Source organism: Delphinus delphis, chromosome 1 (genome assembly GCF_949987515.2).
Source record: "Delphinus delphis chromosome 1, mDelDel1.2, whole genome shotgun sequence".
Classification (NCBI taxonomy): domain Eukaryota; kingdom Metazoa; phylum Chordata; class Mammalia; order Artiodactyla; family Delphinidae; genus Delphinus; species Delphinus delphis.
The window spans coordinates 79,817,376-79,840,125 of NC_082683.1; the positions used below are offsets into that span (position 1 = coordinate 79,817,376).

General features: G+C 33.1%; 1 protein-coding gene across 1 annotated transcript in view; it reads right to left on the reverse strand.

The window, feature by feature from the left end:
- The window catches only part of HFM1 (helicase for meiosis 1), a 132,524-nt gene that overhangs the window by 84,221 nt on the left and 25,553 nt on the right, over positions 1–22,750 (reverse strand). The window contains exons 7-19 of the mRNA XM_060006385.1: positions 17,006–17,076; positions 16,411–16,543; positions 15,624–15,775; positions 14,965–15,042; positions 14,587–14,745; positions 12,177–12,377; positions 12,005–12,093; positions 7,732–7,775; positions 7,523–7,624; positions 6,994–7,139; positions 5,954–6,048; positions 5,204–5,337; positions 4,357–4,404 (exon numbers count right to left, since the gene is read on the reverse strand). Coding sequence (XP_059862368.1) covers positions 4,357–4,404; positions 5,204–5,337; positions 5,954–6,048; positions 6,994–7,139; positions 7,523–7,624; positions 7,732–7,775; positions 12,005–12,093; positions 12,177–12,377; positions 14,587–14,745; positions 14,965–15,042; positions 15,624–15,775; positions 16,411–16,543; positions 17,006–17,076 — 1,452 coding nt within the window. The remainder of the gene's footprint in view (positions 1–4,356; positions 4,405–5,203; positions 5,338–5,953; positions 6,049–6,993; positions 7,140–7,522; positions 7,625–7,731; positions 7,776–12,004; positions 12,094–12,176; positions 12,378–14,586; positions 14,746–14,964; positions 15,043–15,623; positions 15,776–16,410; positions 16,544–17,005; positions 17,077–22,750) is intronic.

Consider the following 22,750-nt stretch of genomic DNA (forward strand, 5'->3'; position numbering starts at 1 on the left):
CACCATTGAGGACGATGTTGGCTGTGGGTTTGTCATATATGGCCTTTATTATGTTGAGGAAAGTTCCCTCTATGCCTACTTTCTGCAGGGTTTTTATCATAAATGGGTGTTGAATTTTGTCAAAAGCTTTCTCTGCATCTATTGAGATGATCATATTGTTTTTCTCCTTCAATTTGTTAATATGGTGTATCACGTTGATTGATTTGCGTATATTGAAGAATCCTTGCATTCCTGGAATAAACCCCACTTGATCATGGTGTATGATCCGTTTAATGTGCTGTTGGATTCTGTTTGCTAGTATTTTGTTGAGGATTTTTGCATCTATGTTCATCAGTGATATTGGTCTATAGTTTTCTTTCTTTGTGACATCCTTGACTGGTTTTGGTATCAGGGTGATGGTGGCCTCGAAGAATGAGTTGGGGAGTGTTCCTCCCTCTGCTATATTTTGGAAGAGTTGAAGAAGGATAGGTGATAGCTCTTCTCTAAATGTTTGATAGAATTCGCCTGTGAAGCCATCTGGTCCTGGGCTTTTGCTTGTTGGAAGATTTTTAATCACAGTTTCAATTTCAGTGCTTGTGATTGGTCTGTTCATATTTTCTATTTCTTCCTGATTCAGTCTTGGCAGGTTGTGCCTTTCTAAGAATTTGTCCATTTCTTCCAGGTTGTCCACTTTATTGGCATAGAGTTGCTTGTAGTAATCTCTCATGATCTTTTGTATTTCTGTAGTGTCAGTTATTACTTCTCCTTTTTCATTTCTAATTCTATTGATTTCAGTCTTCTCCCTTTTTTTCTTGATGAGTCTGGCTAATGGTTTATCAATTTTGTTTATCCTTTCAAAGAACCAGCTTTTAGTTTTATTGATCTTTGCTATCATTTCCTTCATTTCTTTTTCATTTATTTCTGATCTGATTTTTATGATTTCTTTCCTTCTGCTAACTTTGGGGTTTTTTTGTACTTCTTTCTCTAATTGCTTTAGGTGCAAGGTTAGGTTGTTTATTCGAGATGTTTCCTGTTTCTTAAGGTACGATTGTATTGCTATAAACTTCCTTCTTAGAACTGCTTTTGCTGCATCCCATAGATTTTGAGTCATCGTGTCTCCATTGTCATTTGTTTCTAGGTGTTTTTTGATTTCCTCTTTGATTTCTTCAGTGATCACTTCGTTATTAAGTAGTGTATTGTTTAGCCTCCATGTGTTTGTATTTTTTACAGATCTTTTCCTGTAATTGATATCTAGTCTCATAGCGTTGTGGTCAGAAAAGATACTTGATAAATTCCTATACACTAAGGATGAAAAATCTGAAAGTGAAATCAAGAAAACACTTCCATTTACCATTGCAACAAAAAGAATAAAATATCTAGGAATAAACCTACCTAAGGAGACAAAAGACCTGTATACAGAAAATTATAAGACACTGATGAAAGAAATTAAAGATGATACAAATAGATGAAGAGACATACCATGTTCTTGGATTGGAAGAATCAACATTGTGAAAATGACTCTACTACCCAAAGGAATCTACAGATTCAATGCAATCCCTATCAAACTATCACTGGCATTTTTCACAGAACTAGAACAAAAAATTTCACAATTTGTATGGAAACACAAAAGACCCCGAATAGCCAAAGCAATCTTGAGAACGAAAAACAGAGCTGGAGGAATCAGGCTTCCTGACTTCAGACTATACTACAAAGCTACAGTAATCAAGACAGTATGGTACTGGCACAAAAACAGAAATATAGATCAATGGAACAGGATAGAAAGCCCAGAGATAAACCCACGCATATATGGTCACCTTATCTTTGATAAAGGAGGCAGGAATGTACAGTGGAGAAAGGACAGCCTCTTCAATAAGTGGTGCTGGGAAAACTGGACAGCTACATGTAAAAGTATGAGATTAGATCACTCCCTAACACCATACACAAAAATAAGCTCAAAATGGATTAAAGACCTAAATGTAAGGCCAGAAACTATCAAACTCTTAGAGGAAAACATAGGCAGGACACTCTATGACATAAATCACAACAAGGTCCTTTTTGACCCACCTCCTAGAGAAATGGAAATAAAAACAAAAATAAACAAATGGGACCTAATGAAACTTAAAAGCTTTTGTGCAGCAAAGGAAACCATAAACAAGACCAAAAGACAACCCTCAGAATGGGAGAAAATATTTGCAAATGAAGCAACTGACAAAGGATTAATCTCCAAAATTTATAAGCAGCTCATGCAGCTTAACAACAAAAAAACAAACAACTCAATCCAAAAATGGGCAGAAGACCTAAATAGGCATTTCTCCAAAGAAGATATACAGACTGCCAACAAACACATGAAAGAATGCTCAACATCACTAATCATTAGAGTAATGCAAATCAAAACTACAATGAGATATCATCTCACACCAGTCAGAATGGCCATCAACAAAAAATCTAGAAACAATAAATGCTGGAGAGGGTGTGGAGAAAAGGGAACCCTCTTACACTGCTGGTGGGAATGTAAATTGATACAGCCACTGTGGAGAACAGTATGGAGGTTCCTTAAAAAACTACAAATAGAACTACCATATGACCCAGCAATCCCACTACTGGGCATATACCCTGAGAAAACCATCATTCAAAAAGAGTCATGTACCAAAATGTTCATTGCAGCTCTATTTACAATAGCCCGGAGATGGAAACAACCTAAATGTCCATCATCGGATGAATGGATAAAGAAGATGTGGCACATATATACAATGGAATATTACTCAGCCATAAAAAGAAATGAAATTGAACTATTTGTAATGAGGTGGATAGACCTAGAGTCTGTCATACAGAGTGAAGTAAGTCAGAAAGAGAGAGACAAATACCGTATGCTAACACATATATATGGAATTTAAGGAAAAAAATGTCATGAAAAACCTAGGGGTGAAACAGGAATAAAGACACAGACTTACTAGAGAATGGACTTGAGGCTATGGGGAGGGGGAAGGGTAAACTGTGACAAAGCGAGAGAGAGGCATGGACATATATACACTACCAAACATAAGGTAGATAGCTAGTGGGAAGCAGCCGCATAGCACAGGGAGATCAGCTCGGTGCTTTGTGACCGCCTGGAGGGGTGGGATAGGGAGGGTGGGAGGGAGGGAGACACCAGCGGGAAGAGATATGGGAACATATGTATATATATAACTGATTCATTTTGTTGTGAAGCTGAAACTAACATACCACTGTAAAGCAATTATACTCCAATAAAGATGTTAAAATGAAAAAAAAAAAAAAAGAACATTTAAGAAAAGTTAAATCTTTACAGTTACCAGAACATAGCAAGATATTTCTTGGTCTGTCTCATTTTGTGTATTTGATCATTATGATTAAAAATATATGCTTTTAAAACTCCATTACAAATTTGGTCAATACATAAAGAATAATACAACTATATTATAGATCTGTTTCTCAACAGCTGCATCATGAACATAAGCTATTGCTAATCAGCATGTTTTTTTGTGGTACGCGGGCCTCTCACTGTTGTGGCCTCTTCCGTTGCGGAGCACAGGCTCTGGACGTGCAGGCTCAGTGGCCATGGCTCATGGGCCCAGCCGCTCTGCAGCATGTGGGATCTTCCCGGACCGGGGCACAAACCCGTGTCCCCTGCATCGGCAGGCGGACTCTCAACCACTGCGCCACCAGGGAAGCCCCTAATCAGCATGTTTTAACAATATATTTATTCTTTAAGAAAGACAATTTTACTGCTTCATCCTTATCTCTGCATTTTTATTTGCCATATGTGTATATCCAAGTAGAGAATAAATTAAAATTGGCTAAATATTTTTTGGGATCGAACATGTTTTCTTTTCCTGGAAGACAGTCTCAATACAATGAAGGGGCAGCAATTTCTACTCCTAATAAATGCTTAACAATATTTTGATATTTTAAAAGATAGGTAATGAAATACTGAGTGATTAACTGAAAACTAAAACTGGGTTTGATAGGAATATTTCATTAGCACAGATTAAGATAAGAAGCCCATAATCAAGCTTGGCTTATATTTTCAGTTAAAAGTAAACTAGAAAAGGAACATAAAGAGTTGAGTATCTATAGGCAACATTTCCAAAGACCAGGATCATTTTAAAAATAAAAACAAACCAAGTTAACATGTTATACAAAGGAAGATATTCTGATAGAATTAATAAATAGATTAATACAGAAAAAAAGTACATGTGCCAAGCTTTATTTACCTGTGAAAAAGAAATCCATATTTTCTTTTCTGCAAACAAGGTTACTTTAAAAAATACTTTCCCGGAGCATTCTTACTTTCAAAATAACTAAACTTTTTCATTAAAATGTATAGAATATAATTTTTTAGAAGGAAATGCATCTAACCTTGTAATTTTGATTCAATTCCATCTTTGCTCAATCCAGATGCAAAACCTATATAAGTTATGACAATTTATTAAAAATAAAATACAATGAGATGAATTCATCTTTATAAGCTCACTTTATACCCCAGTTAACTAGAAAAGAATAATCTAACTCAATCTTAAATAGAAGAAAAAAGTAGCTTAAAGTTAAAACAAGGCTTAAACATCTATAGAAAATAAACACTGTTGTGAAATCCTTTCAATATCAATTGGCTATCTCTTGTTATTTTTATTGTATAACAGTGACCAGGAATACTACATGTATTTTTTTTCCTTAGAGGTCTGAAAGTTTTGAACCTATGTGTATTAGAATGGTATTATAACACGTCAGGTTTTAATTTGATATTCTGCAATCCCAAGCATTTTTATTTTATAACCTGTACCACATGAAAGAACCCTCTAGAAGCAACATAACCATATGTGTGCTAGCTTTAGAAGCAAGAAGAAAATTCAAGCAGCAACAGTATTACTATATACTTTGATTTGAACACCAGTTCAGACAAAATTCAAAATCTCTTTTTGACTTTAACTTATTTTAAATAATTTTAGGCATTTAAAAAATTTTTGAGATAATTTTTTTCTAAAAGATCTATTTTTAATGGTGTTGATTTCAAACCTTATTAAAAGACTAGAAGTAAAACAGATAACTATTTCTCACGTTTCTCTACTCTTGCTCTAACTGTATTTGTTATAATTGTTTTTACTTCTGCTAACTATTAGTTTCTATAATCTATTCTGTGACTTATTAGTATAAAGTAGGCCCAATTGGCTTGATAAAGTTACTACTCTTCAAAATCAAAGTAACAAACCATAATGAGATGGATTTTTCAAGGCTCTGATATAAAGCAAGGTTGATCGTATCCATTCCAAAGCAATATTCACATCTGTGATGGTATGCAATACTATCTCCGCATTTAAATGCTCAATAAGATGTCTGTGCAAACTAATGAAAAAAAAAACCTTTTCATTAGTAATATATATTTCAGTGCCATACAACTGTTACTTGTTTAGAATAATATTTGAATAATTCAATAATTTAATTGAATAATATTGTTACTTTAATAATTCATGAAAGTTAACTTAATTTTCAAAAATATGACAAAACCTTAAAATGTCAGTTTAACTTTTAAAAACATTATAGATTTCTCTCTACTCCATGGATCTAGAAGACATTATTGCTTTAAAAAAGGGTGGGGAGTGGATTACATCCTATTTTCCCCGAAAGTATTATAATCAAACACTTTACTAAAAGGTCTCAGGTTGCCTGTCTCCTACTATTATGCAAATTTTAAAGATGTAAAAAGATGTGAAAATTACATTCCTCCCATTACTAATTTGGCCTTTTATAACAAGGATACATGCAACTGCATGCTAAGAAGCATTGCTGAACAAAGATATTACACTGTCTCTTTTTTAACTATTAAATTTCTTAAAAGTACACACTTTCTAATTAGATTATTGAAAAGTTTCAAGAAAATCCCCTAATATATTAAAAGGAAAAATACAGCCTATATTAACATTAACGTATTAACATCTTTTGGGAATATTTTCCATATTACCTGCTTTCTACAGTGTCACTACAAGCTAGCATCTGAATATACTTCTCTTTTGTACTTAACCGAGTCATAATAACTGCAGTAGCTGTAGTGTCAAACTGGAAGGAAAAAAAAAAAAAGAAAACAGAGAAATTTAGTAAAGAAAAGCACATGTTGATACCAGTCTTCTTCAATAACTCAAGATTTTCATTTTATATTAAACAGTTCCCTGTCTTAAACAACAGGTCAAGAAGGCCTTAAAAATGCTTCTGAATTTGAATATTAACTGAAAATTTGACTTAAAAACCTTCCAAGAGTATAGATGTAAAAGTACCACTTTGGTTTCAATGTAACATAATTTTGGCAGTAGTAATATCAAAACAAACTTAGGTAACTGGTTAAAAGCTGTAAGATTCGGGGCAATTTATTTATAATCTAATTTATCCTATAATAATTATAAATTTGTATGACACAATATTTTGATATTCTTTGAAAAGATATTCTTCCTAAATTTTCCCTTAGTACCTATATGAATGACTTCTTTATTCAAGAATTTGTCAGATTAGGCCATGTTTTATAATGCGTATGGGCTGATTTTTAATTGTCGCAATATCTTGGGACCACTGTTGGCATTTTGTGCTAGGATCCAGGGATGGTACATGTTCTGCAATGTATGACAGTCCTACACAATGAAAAACTGTCCCATCCAAAATGCCAATAGCATCCCTATTCAGAATAAAAAACAAACAAAACCAAAAATACTCAAAACCAAAAAAACTCTTTAACAAGCATACACATTAATAAACCCAACCATTTATCAACCCAACCATTCATCAACCAATGGGAGCTTAGAGGGAATGAAGGGAGTATGTCTCCTTTGGTGAAACTTGTTTTACTTCTACTCCTCCGTTAAAGTACATTTTCTTAGTTACATTTATGCTTAAACCTAATCTAAACGTGAAATGTTAATCTTTTGTTTAACAAAAAATACAAAATTATTTCCTTTTTTTGCTTTTTATCTTGTCTTTAAAATAAATTACAAAAAGTGAAACACTGTCACTTACTTGAGGTCGACCAGCTCTACCAATCATCTGTAGAATATCTGTTTCACTGTACTCTTCAAACATTCCTCCAGCATAATGCATTGTAGATTTTATAACTACTAGGTGAGCAGGCAAATTTACTCCCATGGCTAAGGTACTGGTAGTAACTGCATCAAATTATGGAATATTACTTTTAAGTCATATAACTTTATTGCTTCAAGTAAACATTTTCTTATAGAAGATATATTCTTATAAATGTAATAAAACTCATATATAGGAAATTTAGAATAAAAAGGAAAAAGAAAACATTACAACGTAAAATAATATATCTTAAAACCAAAAAGCTACTAATTCTTACTTTTCAAATTGCACTATGTTCAGTAAGATGATAAAGAACTAAAATTGCCAGAGAGTTTACTATAGCACGTATATGTATGGATAGTTATATAATTTTAGATTCTTGGAAGAAAAGCAGAAATGAGTCAGAATACCTGAGCTTTTTCTTTTTCCAAAAGATCTTATAATATTCACAAGAATACGTTTTACTTACAAAGAACCGGTAGATCTCCAACAGTAAAAGCTCCTTCAACTACTTTTCTATCTGACAGCTCCATACCAGCATGATGATAAGCAACACCATGTATTAAGATATCTATAAAAGAAATATATCATCTGTTATGTACTGTTGATATTTCATCAGTAATTGGCTCTTTTTATCTATAGCTGAAAATACTATTCAAAAATTATCTCTAAACCTACCTCTCAGTTTTGAATCTCTTATGGAATATGCACAGTTATGTAACCTATTTTAAAAAACACAAAATTATTGAGTTATTCCCATTAACATAAAAACTCTTAGTGTATTAGTTAATTATTTTGAAGATTACAGATATCAAAATATTTTCACAACATCATTTTTTGAAAACCATCTTTAAGAAGCAGAGAATATCTAACTTTCATACTGAGAAGTCCCTAATTTATAACTAAGAAAAAAAAAACCTAAATAATCCAATTTTAAAAAGGGCAGAGGACCTGAATAGACTTTTTTTTCAAAGATGACATCCAAATGGACAGCAGAACAAGAAAAGGTGCTCAACATCACTAATCATCAGGGAAATGGAAATCAAAACCACAATGAGATATACCCTCACACCTGTCAGAATGGCTATTATCAAAAAGACAACAAATAAGTGTTGGTGAGGATGTGGAGAAAAGGGAATCCTCATGCACTATTGGTGGGAATGTAAATTAATGCAGCCACTATGGAAAACAATACGGAGATTCCACAAAAATTTTAAAATAGAACTACCATATGATCCAGCAATTTCACTCCGAGGTGTTTATCCAACAAAAACAAAACCACCAATTCAAAAAGACATATACACCCCTATGTTCATTGCAGCATTATTTCCAATAGCCATGATATGGAAGCAACCTAAGTGTCTAACAATAGATGAATGGATAAAGAAGATGTGGTACTTGTGTGTGTGTGTGTGTGTGTGTGTGTAAAATATTACTCAGCCATAAAAAAGAATGAAATCTTGCCATTTGTGACAACTGGATGAACCTACAGGGTATTATGCTAAGTGAAATAAGTCAGACAGAGAAAGACAAATAAGTGAAATAAGTCAGACAGAGAAAGACAAATACCACATGATTTCACTCATGTGGAATCTAAAAAACAAAACAAATGAACAAACATAAAATAAAAACAGAGTCATAGATACAGAAAACAAACAGGTGGTTGCCAGAGGGGAGAGAGGTGGGTGGAGGAAAGAAATGGGTGAGGGAGATTAAAAGGAACAAACTTCCAGTTATGAAATAAATGAGTCATGGGTACAAAATGTAGAGTGTGGGAATATGGTCAATAATTATATAATATCTTGCATAGTGACAGATTGTAACTAGACTTATCATGGTGATCATTTTGAAATGTATGGAAATACTAAATCACTGTGTTGTGTAATAGGAACTAACACAGTGTTGAAGGTCAATTATACTTCAAAAATGAACAAATTCATGGAAAAAGAGATCAGATTTATGGTTACCAGAGGCGAGGGGTTGAGGGGGTGGGGAGGGGCAACTGGATGAAGGAGTCAAAAGGCACAAACTTCCAGTTATAAGATAAATAGGTACTAAGGATACAATGTACAACATGATAAATATAATTAACACTGCTGCATGTTACATATAAAAGTTGTTAAAAGAGTAAATCCTAACAGTTCTCATCACAAGTGAAAAACATCTCTATTCCTTTAATTTTGTATCTATATGTATGGATGATGAATACGCACTAAACTTATTGTGGTAATCATTTCATGCTATATGTAAGTCAAATCTTTATTCTGTACACCCTAAACTTATACAGTGCTATATGTCAATTATATCTCAAAAAAACTGGGGAAAATAGGGAAATAAATAATTATAAATAAAATCACAAAAAAAAAAAAAGAGAGAAAAATACCCCCAAAGGCTCAGGAAACATTTTCACAATGAGAATACTACCAATTAACTTCCTGAAGTTAAGTAAAATTTTTTAAAATATAGAAAATTTTTTTAAGTTAAATGCATGATACAACAGAAAAATTATTTTTAAAAAAGCTAAAGAGACCAGAGTACACAAAAAGTTGGGCATGTTAGACAAGTTTAGAAACCTTAGTAACAGAATCTGGGGTTTATGGGCAAAAAGAAATCTTGTGGGAGCTGCTAGAATGTGACTGGTTAAAGGGGAATTGACATAAGCAGCAGTCTCTTCCCCTAGTCTATAGCAACTCAAAAATGGCATTCCACTCCTTTTCACTTATGCTTTTCTCAGGGAATGAAGTAAAAGCCGAACATACAAATGAGAATCTATTCAACTGTTTATTGTGCCTGAGTAACAGACTGACCGTGATATATGATAAATATTCTCTAGAGTATAAAACAAAGAGGTAGGTAGAAAGAAATCTATGTTATTGTTATCTTGATAGCATTAATTTCACATTTTCCCTTTCTGTCTACCTCTTAGACCTCATGTACTTTTTTGGCTATAAGCTCTATTTTGGTTTCTCTTTCTCTGGCTCTCTACTGTACCTTATTGTTTAATCATGTTTTGCTGATGTTTGTAACAAAAGCTGCACCACAGAGAGTTTTTATCTTATGGCTGTAACTAAGGAGATCAAGTTAAATCCTTAAAGCAGAAGTAAAATTATGAAAATAGTATATACAGCATGGATAGGTGTCTGCATATGTAATTCTTTAATGCACTAAATGACTCGAGATCCACCCTTTTAGTGGATAGAAAGTCAAATGTCAGAAAGTTAAAGTGGTATCCTCCAGGTTTGGTACACATCTTTGGTTGAAAAGTAACCAGAGGTGTAGCCACAGGGTAGACTGTAATTGGAAAGCTGATCTGATCCAAAGTGAAGAAAAGTACATCCCCCACCATAGAAAATTAGTCAGAAAAATCAGTATCTGCTCATATCCACATGTAATGATCTAATCCAACTTTGGTTTGAGGTCTACCACTAAACTTATTTATTTCCAAAAATTGTTATTAATAATAAGCTAATATTAGTAGTAAGCATGTGCTGGCACTCTGCTGAGTCTTGCTAAGATTGAGGGGTAAATAAGATGACCATGAGTCCTTCTTTCCTCAAGACGTTTACAATCTAAGGAATAGAACAGATATTAAATAACAATTAAACAAAAGCATATTTATTATAATTACAGTAAGTTTTATGAAATAAAAATATAGGGTGCCTGTAAAAGCAAATAAAGGGACACTAAGAATCATGGAAAACTTCTTAAGAAACTGATATTAAAGGTGAGACTTGAAGGATGAATAAGAGGTAAAAAACAATTCTGGGCAAAGAAAATATGATTCAGGAAAGCTCTGTGTAGGATAACAGTTTGGTGTATTCACAGAACACATTATACAGGGTATTGCAGGCAATATTAAGTATTTAGGATTTTAGCCTAATGACAACAAGGAACTATTAAAGTGTTTTAGGCAGAAAAATGACATGTTTAGATTTGTAATTTTAAACATTCACTCTGCTATGAATATAACAGATTAAAGTGGGATAAGAGTGTGTTTGTGGTCATCAGATAAAAGGCAAGAGATTAATAATTACTTGAATGGGGAAGGTGGCAGTGCTGATGAAGATAAAATGATATATTTGAGATATATTTACAAGTAAGAATAGACAGGACTTGGTAATTGATTGCCTATGGGGAAGAAGGTGAAGGAGATGTCAATGACAGGTTTCTGCATGAGCAACTAGGGAGATGATAAATAATCAGGATGGGGAACACTGGAGGAGGAACTGACTTGAGAGAAAGAAACAAGGTTCTCTTTTGGACATACTGAGCTTGACATGCCCACAGATATACAATCGGAGATGTCAGGCAGGTGGATGGTAGACCTGGAGCTCAGAATGGAGATCTGTGTTGGAGCTGTAAATTTGTAAATTCACAGACATATATAAATATGTGTATACATATATTCTTTGAACCATGTGATAATGAGACTCAAATACCTAGGAGTGTGGCATTAGAAAGAATGAACCTTGGATAGAACCCCTAGAATGTTAACATTTAAGAATCAGGTATTATAAGTGAAAAGGGACTGAGAATGAATAGAAAGCAAAGTAGCAAGAAACATGGTAGAAATGATCATGGAAACACAGAGTCTGGAATTTTTAAATTGGGTGGGAGTGGTCAAATGTGTTAGAAGCTCCTGAGAGATCAATTAACAAGATCAGCTTTAGTAAAAGATTACAACAGATACTGGATTGAAAGTGAGTAAAAAATTGAAGACAGCAATATGAATAATCTTTCAAATCTGGCTATGAAATAAAGAAGACAGGATCACAGTTGCATCAAGATTCATTGTCTTAATCATCCAACTTACTTTTATCCTTATTTTACAGATGAGGAAACTAAGGCTTAGAGAGGTCAAGTAACTTGAAAAGGTCAACCCAGTTTTCTCATCTCATCTAGGTTATCCCTAAAAGTCTTTCTACCTCCAAGAAAAAAATTTAAAATATACCTCTGTTTCTGTTCCTCAGTCATAATAAATTTCGCATCTTTCACAAGAACAGAAGCAGCCTGTTGCACACCTTTCCTTGTTGCACAAAACTAAAAATGAATGAATAATTTTTGTATTAATCATATTAAAAACTGAACATTACACTAAAAAATAAGCAACCAACAAACCATACCACAAGCGTGGGTTTCTGATCAGAGTACGTTTGTATAACACTGGCAACTTTGTAGTTGAGGGTTAAATCAAACTTAAATTCGGTTTGGTTATTACTGCAGGGAAATCCAAGGACCACTTTCTCAAGTTTCACTGGTCTATGTCCCTCATCCATTTTCAGACATACAGCAGATCTTTCACCATCTGAAAGCCATTCTGCAATCTTTAAATGACAGAAACATACACATTAAATTTTTTTCTAGTAAAGTTTTATGGCTAAAAAGCCCAATTATAGTTCACTTTAAAGTCAAGTTTAAAAATATTTAGTCAAGTAGTCTTTTTCAACATTACATATTCTAGTGACACTGTTCTATTGATATATTGGTAAATATTTTCAATAACAGTAGTTCAAGATTATACCCACTTTTAACATGGTAAACTTCCAATTAATTATTATTATTTTGTTTTATTTTCCTCCTAAGAGTCTAAAGTAAAATTAAAATTAATTTCAACAGAGAAGTCAAATTTCTCACTAGCACTGTAACTTCTTTGCTATTTTTCAGAATGATGCCCAGATATGGCTGACACTTCTCTTGTGTTATCCTAAATATTAGCTGAAGAGTAGCAAAGTAATGATTGGCTTAGACTGGCAAAGGCTGACAACTTTTTTAAACAAAGAACAAATAAACACTGAGAGATAGCAGTGCCAAAAGCACATTTCAGACTCAATGCTAGAGTCCTTAGTTAATTTCTGGAGCTGTGGAGAGCCATCCTTAACTTCACATAGCCTGGTTAGTAATCAGGCTTCCGTGCCCTGCTATGAAACTGATTGTTTCTTTGACAGGAAGATAAATTAATGAGTTTTTAATGGCACAGGAAGGAAATATTAAAACATTTTCAAGGCTCTCATAGGTAGGGATGAGAACAAGAATTTACAGTTTGAGCAGAGCAGAAGGCAAAGGTTGAAGGCCTTAACTCAGGGGAAAACTGAGGTAGAGGACTTGTAGAAAGAGACAGAGAGATAGCATTCACAGAAGTAGTGATTATCACAAAGGGGAAGAGAGTTTCAAGAATTACAGAGTATTGATATTTTGTCACTGCTTACAAATAAATAAGAAAAGTTTAGTATCCCAATGTGAAAAAAGGGTTAAGTCTATGACCTTGCAGGTTGCAAAATAAGAACTTAAAATAGTTGACAAATATATTAATATTTACTTCAGTAAATCAATGCAGTAATCAATGCAGTACAAAATTGTAAAATAAGGTACCATTTCAAATAACAAATTTGAGAACTATTTAAAAGTAATAACAATAATAATTTCATTATTATACTATCCAGCATTAGAATACAGAGAAATGGCTGATGGTAGAGGTATAAATGAATATAACATTTATTGAAAGCACTGTGTTCTTAGAGTTTTATATACCCTTTGACTCAGTTATTCTACTTTAGCAGACCATCCTAAGGAAATAAATGTTTTCTTAGATATAATTTCAAGACTATTTACAATAGCAAAAAATGGAAACAATCTTTCACCATTAAGGTATTAAATAAATTACAATAAAACCACAAAAAATTGTATTAAAGAAGAGTAGTTAATAACATGGAAACATTTGTAGCTAACATGCAAGTCATAAAAGTGTATGTATATTATGATTCCATCAATACATCTAGAAGGACAAATGCTGGGTTTTTTTTAATTTACACATACTTTAAAATTTTCTCTATTATTCTTGAATATAAACAAAACAAGTAGTCATTTTAAGAACAAAAAGGATTAACTGTGCTAAACTAACGATAAAGGCAAAATTTTACATTGGATTAGAGAATACTGTACAACAGCTTTTGTGGAAACAATTTCTAAGAATTAGCTGGGGGAAAAGTCATATTACAGTAGGCTGAGAAGTACATAGGAGTAAGAAAGCAGAGTGAAATTGTACTACTTTTCAAGTTTGCCAAAAAACTGAAGAAAATTAGGACATGTGTTTGTTATAGAAAGTATAATACTGTACAATTATTTCTTTACATGTTCATGTACCCTATTAACCATGAGATCCTCTTCAAGAGCAGGGTCTATATGTTTTCACTTTTGCATCTATCATTAGTGCTTACCACAATTCCAGGCACATAGAATTGGGGGTAACATAACACCTCATATTATGAAGTGTCTAAAACCCATGAAAGTATGACTTTTAGATACTATTAAACAATAGACTTGCACCAAACATATTTTATTAAGCCCAATCAACCAAATTTTATGGCCTTAATGCTGTCATACCCTATGAGATCTAACCATAACTTTCCACAATATACTTTTCCTATTAAGTTGGTTAGGTGATTTACAGGAAAAAAAAAAAACCCTCACTTTTCTCTAAGATTAAATATTTCACTAAGTCATAAAAAATTCTGATAGACTAAAATTCTAACTTACATCCTCAGCATTTGGAATTGTTGCAGATACAGCTACAAATCTCATTGGAATAATACTGCTGGTATTTTCTACAGCATGAGATAAAAACTGCACAGTTTTCATTCTGCTGACTACAACTTCAAGAGTTGGTCCACGATTTTCATCTTTTACAACGTGTATCTGAGAAAAAAATTAAGACTCATTAGCTATAAAAATAAAAATCTATCTAGTCAATTAAAATGTAAAACAATATTAAACACTCTTTCTTAAGAAAATAAGCATTTTCCACTTGAAGGGATAAAGCAAACATAGAGTTTGGTTGAAAATGTCTTGTTTCTTTATATCCATTCAAATCATCTCTTCATGTTTATCTCTGAAAGTGAATAACGCGTTCACTACCTCATCAATGAGAAACAATCGAACCAGTTGGACCAAAGAGTTGTCTCTCCATTTCCTAGTCATGCTATCCCATTTTTCCTAGAGAAAAAATGCAAGTGGTTTAACATGATAAGGAATTATAATAAGTATTATTAAGATGTTGGTAAAAATTTTAACATGACTTGTTACAAATGATGGGCAATATTTTAGTTGATGTCTTAAAAGTATCCCAAAAGATACTTAAAGATTTTTAAAATTTTAAAGAATTTTGATAATCATGTGTTTAAAAAATTGAACTCCCATTTATTTTTTAAGTTTAATCAAAAATATTCAAAAGTATAGTCTAATTACCCTTTCTAAGCTCTACCAAGGTCCTCCTGCTACAATACATAATATTTGGATAAAGAATACAAGCAATAAGTATGATTACAAATCATCCACAATAACAAACTGCCTATTCATATCTTTTGCCTATTTACTCCATTTGGTTGTTTGTCTTTTACTTAATTGATTTGTTAGTATTCCGTATGTACCCTGAATACTAGTACGTATTGTTTGTTTGCTTCACATTGCAATTATAGTCTTCTACTTTGTATTTTCTTTTAACTTTTTTCCATGGTGAAGAGAAAGAGATATTTGCTAATAAACCAAGGAAATAATAAAATATAAGCAACACCTACTGGAGTTGTCATAATAATATGGGCTTGCTGAATCTCAAATAAGTCATCCATTACTGTATCTCCAGTGAGTTCTTTACAGTTCAATCCTATTGGTCCAAATTTTTCTTTCCAATCATCAAAACGCTGACTACACAGGGCTTTTATTGGTGCCACTACAACAATATAAGATATTTATTTTAAATATCAGTGCAATTTGAAAATTATTTTCACAAATAGTTAATAAAGTTAGCACACATCTAGGTGCTGCCTAGTATTTATAAATTAAAAATTAACAATATAAACATATTATTTAGAACTATAAAAGTAATCACCAAACAGAACTAAAAATAGAAAAAGAAGTGATTCCTCAGGAGATTGTAACTAAGAATGAAGAAAGGTAGGGTGGAAATTATCACCCTTTGTGATCACTGATTTTTTTAACCATGTGTATAAATTATTTTGATGAAAAATTTTTAATATATACCTAAAAAAAGAGAATAGAGGTTCCTATGGAAATTTCTCAGATTACAAAATGTTTGATTCTATTTGTTCATCTTCCCTGTCCTTTTAAAAATAAACATGTAAAGGCCAAATTCTCAATTCCAATACTATTTTTATTTGTAAATCTGGGAAAATGTGTTTTGAATTTAATGTTAACAGATAAGACCAAATGTGACAGGTCTTTATTTAAAAAGTATGGAAAACCAAATAATAATTCTTATGTCTTGAATTTGAACTTATTTCTTACTTTTACCTCAATGGTTTATCATTATTATAATTATCACTCTTTCAATATATAAATACTTACTGTAAACAATTTTAATGTTCGACCATGGCAATGGTACTTCCATTAACAATCTTGTTATAGCTAGCTCAAACAATACAGTTTTCCCCGAACCAGTTGGAGCACAAATCACAAAATTCCTATCTGTATAAAGAAGCTAAAAAATAAAATTTAATCAACCATAGAATATACAGAAATTTTCAATTCTCAATTTGTTAGAAAATATGCCTTAAGAAGACTCTATGGAATAATAGTTCAAACATCTTTACCTCTAAACTTATTAAAATTATAAGCTGGCTCTAGGTCTATCACCCTCAAAAAATAAAACTATTAATAATTTATCATCTTGTTTGGTCAAAGTAATATGCTAGATAGACCTAGAAGAAAATAATTTCTTTAGCTTCCAGAAAAATTGTTATAAATCTAATAAATATAAAAAACCCACCTATGAAAATTACATGCATTCATTTAACAAACATTTTTTGAGCTCTTATAATGTACCAGTCACTGAGTGTAGCACTGAAGACAAAAAGATGAATGTGATCTAGTCTCTGCCCTTAGAGAGCATACAATCTAGTAAGAAAAGGCAGATAAGTAAATAATTAAACAAAATACTTACATCATCAAAGGCTTTGGACTGTATATAGTTGAAATATGGGAATTCTTTGAAAATACTTCTAAATTTTGCTGCTGAGAATAACATTAAGGAGTTAAATATTTCAGAATTTTAAAAATCAGTTACTCTTAACTTAAAAATTAAGTTAATATTGACTTTGACAATATTTAATGATGATGCTTAATACTTGCTATTTTATCATAAGAAAGGAATTAACAGATATAGAGGGAAGCACCGAGATGGCAACATAGGAGGCTCCTGAACTTCCATCCTCCCATGGATCCACTGAACAAACAGCTACACGTGGAGCAATTCCCTCTGAGAGAAATCCCCAAACTAGCTGAATGATTCCTTTACAACAGATGAATGAGAAAATACCTACATCAAAACGGGTGGGAAAGGCTGAGAAACTCTTGCCATAAATCCCACTCCTGGCACATCACCATACAATTGGGAAGAAACCTCCAACTCCCAGATCCTCCCTGAGGAGCAGAGGGTTTGGACCACACATCTAGTGCCCCAATTTTTAAGGCTCCTGCCTGAGGGATGGGCTCTCAGAACACCCAGTTCTAGAAGCCAGAAGGGCTTGCATTTATAAGCAAAGAAAATAAGCATCTTTTAAATGGGCACAGGAACATCCCACTACCCCCGCAGGTATACATCCAGGCTCAGTGCAGAGGGGGCAGGCAAAAATGCCCATCTTCAGTTTCTCCCTGAAAGGAATTTTATTGCATACTTTCTCAGCTGCTGCCTGAAGTTCTGGCTTCTAATCAACCTGCATCTAGGTGCTGACTGACTGCAATCCTCCCCTTTGGGACACTGATGGATCTTGGCACACCCTTAACTTCTGTGAGCCACTAAGAACAAAGGCAGAGGCTTGGATAATCACAAAGGTTTGACAGGTAACTAAGAGCCCAGGCCAGGTTGACTGACAAGGTTCATCTCTTATACCAGACCAATCTCTCAAGACTGGGGAGGTACCTGTTTTGTCTAACGTTCAGAGACCAAGACAGAAAGTCAAGAAAAATGAAGAAACAGGGGAATATGTTTAAAAAATAAATAAATAAATAAATCTCCAGAAACTGAATTTAATGAAACAGAGACAAGTGATTTACCTGATAGTTCAAAATAACACATAAAGATGCCCATCAAGGTCAGGAAAGCAATGCATGAGCAAAATGAGAATTCCAACAAAGTCATATAAAATATTAAAAAGTACCAAACAGAAATCATAGAGCTAATGAACAGAATAACTGAACTGAAAATATCAATAGAAGGTTTCAACAGAAGACAGATCAACTGAAAGAAAGGATCAGTGAACTTGAAGACAGGGCAGTGGAATTAATGCAATCACGGGAGCAAAACGAAAAAAAAAGAGTGAGAAAGAGTGAAAGCAGCTTAAGGAACTTATGGGACACCATCAAGTGGACCAATATACACATTATAAGGGTTCCAGAAGAAAAAGAGATAAAGGGGAAGAAAGCTTATTTAAAGAAATAATGGCTGAAAACTATCCTAGCCTGGGGAAAGAAACAGACATCCAGATCCCAAAATCCCAGAAATTACTAAAGAAGGTGAATCTCAAGAGACCCACACTGAAACTCACAGTAATTAAATTGCCAGAAGTTAAAGACAAAGAGAGAACCTTAAAAGCAGCAAGAGAAAAGTAACTTGCTACATACAAAGGAATTCCCATAAGATTGAGTGAATATTTCAGCAAAAACCTTGTAGACCAGATTGTGGAATGATATATTCTGGGTGCTGAAAGAAAAAACTGCCAACTAAGAATATTTTACCTGGCAAAGCTGTCCTTCAGAATTGAAGGAAAAATAAAGAGTTTCCTAGACAAACAAAAACTGAAGGTGTTCATCACTAGACCAGCTTTACAAGAAATACTAAAGGAAGTTCTTTCAAGCTGAAATGAAAGGATGCTAATTAGTAACAGGAAAACATATAAAAGTACAAAACTCACTGATAAAGGTTGATACATAGTTGCATTCAGAATACTCTAATATTGTAATGGTGGTAGTTAATCATTTATAACTGTAGTATAAATGTTAAAAGACAAAAGTACTGTATCTATAATAATTTATTAATGGAGACACAATATTAAAAGATACAAATTGTGACATTAAAAACATAAAATGTGAGGGCTTCCCTGGTGGCGCAGTGGTTGAGAGTCCGCCTGCTGATGCAGGGGACATGGGTTCGTGCCCCGGTCCAGGAAGATCCCACATGCCGCGCAGAGTGGCTGGGCCCGTGAGCCGTGGCCGCTGGGCCTGCGTGTCCGGAGCCTGTGCCCTGCAACGGGAGAGGCCGCAGCAGTGAGAGGCCCGTGTACCACAAAAAAAACCCCATAAAATGTGAGAAAGTGAATGTAAAATTGTAGAGCTTTTGTACGCATTCAAAGTTAGTTTTATCAGCTCAAAAGAGACTGTTAAAACTGTAAGATTTTTTTATGCGAGTCTCAAGGTAACTACGAAACAAAACTCTACAGTTGATACACAAAGATAAATAGAAAAGAGTAAGAACATACCACTACAGAAAATCATCAAATCACAAAGGAAAAGAGCAAGAGGAGAAGAAAGGAGCAACAGAACTACAAAACATCAGAAAACAATAAAATAACAATAAGTCCAACCTATCAATAAATACTTTAAATGTAAATGGACTAAATTTTCTAATCAAAAGTCATAAAGTGGCTGAATGGATTTTAAAAAACAGGACTAAATTATTTACTGCCTATAAGAGATTCATTTCAGCTTTAAAGACCCACAAAGAAAGTAAAGGGATGGAAAAAGATATTCTATACAAGTGGAAATCAGCAGAAAGTAGAGGTAGCTCTACTTACATCAGACAAAATAGACTTGAAGCCAAAAACTGTAATAAGAGACAAAGAGGTCATTATAATTATATAATCCTCCATTGGGAGGATACAGCAACTGTAAATACTTATGCACCCAACACTGGAACACCTAAATATATAAAACAAATATTAACAGATCTGAACATAGAAATAGACAGCAATACAATAATAGTACGGGGCTTCAAGACCCCACTTTCAATAATGGATAGATCATCCAGAAAGAAAATCAATAAGGAAACATCAGACTTAAACTATACCTTACACCAGATGGCTCTAACAGATATACACAGAGCATTCCCTTCAGCAGCAACAGAATACACATTCTTCTTAAGTGCACATGGAACATTCTCCAGGAAATATCATATGTTAGGGCACAAAACAAGTCTTAAGTTTTAAAAGAAGACTGAAATCATATCAAGCATCTTTTCCAACCACAATAGCATGAAACTAAAAATCAATTAAAAGAAGAAAACTGGAAAATTCACAAATATATGGAGATTAAACAACATGCTCCTGAACAACTATTAGGGTCAAAGAAGAAATCAAAAGGGAAATCAAAAACATACCTTGAGACAAATGAAAATGGAAACACAACATACCAAAACTTTTGGGATGCAATAAAAAGCTGTTCTAAGAGGGAAGTTTATAGTGATAAGTACAAAAATGAAGAAAAACAAAATATCACAAATAAACAACCTAACTTTACATCTCAAGGGACTGGAAAAGGAGGAACAAAATAAGTCCACAGTTAGTAGAAGGAAAAAATAACAAAGACTGGAGCAGAAATAAATAAGAGACCAGAAAAACAATAGAAAAGATCAATGAAACAATGAGCTGGGTCTTTTTGAAAAGATTAACAAAATTGACAAAACTATAGCTAAGATAACTAAGAAAAAAAGTAGAGATGATTCAAATAAATAAAACCAGAAATGAAAGAGGAGAAAACACAACTGATAAGACAGAAATACTAAGGATCATAAGAGACTACTATGAACAATTATATGCCAAAAAGTAGATAATCTAGAAGAAAAGGAAAATTCCTAGAAACAAGAACCTATCAAGGCTGAATCATGAAGAATAGAAAATCTGAACAGATCAATTACTAGTAAGGAGACTGAATCAGTAATCAAAAATTTCCCAACAAAGTCCAGGACCAGATGGCTTTACTGGTGAATTTACCAAATATTTTAAAAGAATTAATACCAATCCTTCTCAAACTCTTCCAAAAACTAAAAGAGAAGGGGATGCTTCTAAACTCATTTTATGAGGCCAGCATTCCACTGATACCAAAGCCAGATAAGAACACCATAAGAAAAGAAAATTACAGGACAATATCCCTAATAAACATAGATGCAGAAACTTCAACGAAATATTATGAAACTGAATTCAACAGTACACTAAAAGGATCATACCCCATGATCAAATGGAATTTATTCCTGGGATATAGGATGGTTCAACATCCACAAATCAATCAACGTGATATACTGCTTTAACAAAGCAAAGAATAAATATCATATCATCTCAATAGATGAGGAAAAAGCATATGACAAAATACAGCATCTTTTCATGATAAAAACTCTCAAGAAACTGGGTACAGAAGGAATACACTTCAACATAATAAAGGCTGTATATAACAAGCTCACAGCTAACATTCATACCCAATTATGAAAAACTGAGTTTTTCCTCTGAGGTTAGGAACAAGACAGGGATGTCCATTCTTGCCACTTTTATTTAGCATAGTATTAGATATCCTAGACACGGCAATCAGACAACAAAAAAAAAAAAAAGAAAAGGAATCCAAATTGGAAACAAAGAAGTATAACTGTTTCTATTTCCAGGCGACAAGAAACTATATATAGAAAAACCAAGACTCCACACACACAGACCAAAACAAAACAAAACAAATAAACAAATTTAAAAAACTGTTACAACTAATAAACAAATTTAGTTAAGTTGCAGAATACAAAATCTGTATACAAAAATCAGTTGTATTTCTATACAGTAACAATGAAATATCAGAAAGAAAAATGAAGCAAATAATCTCATTAACAACAGCATCAAAAAGAATAAATACTGAGGAATAAATTTAACCAAGGATGTAAAAGATCTGTAAACTGAAAACTATAAGACATTGATGAAAGAAATTGAAGACACAAATTAATGGAAAGATATTTCATATTCATGGATTCAAAGGATTAATATTGCTGAATGTCCACACTACCCTAAATGATCTACAAATTCAATGCAATCCCTATCCAAACTCCAATTGCATCTTCACAGAAATAGAAAAAACAATCCTAAAAATCATATGAAACCACACACACACACACACACACACACACACACACAAACAAAACAGCTAAAGCAATACTAAGAAAGAAGAACAAAGCTGGATGTAACACACTTCTTGATTTCAAACTATATTACAAAGCTATTGTACTCAAAGCAGTATGGTACCGACACTAAAAACAGACACATAGATCAATGGAGCAAAATATCCAGCCCAGAAATAAACCCATGCATATATGGTCAATTAATTTTCAACAAAGGAGTCAAGAATTGGGAAAGCATAACCATTTCAATAAATGGTGATGGGAAAACTGTATATCCACATGCCAAAGAATGAAACTGGACCCCCATCTCACACCATACACAAAAATACACTCAAAATGGATTAAAGACTTAAACATAAGACTTGAAATCATAAAAGTCCTAGAGGAAAACAAAGAGGAAATGCTTCTTGACACTGGTCTTAGCAATGATGTTTTGGATTTGAAACCAAAAGCAAAGGCAACAAATGCAAAAATAAACAAGTGCGACTACGTCACACTAAAAAGCTTTTGCACTGCAGAAGAAACCATCAACAAAATGAAAAGACAACC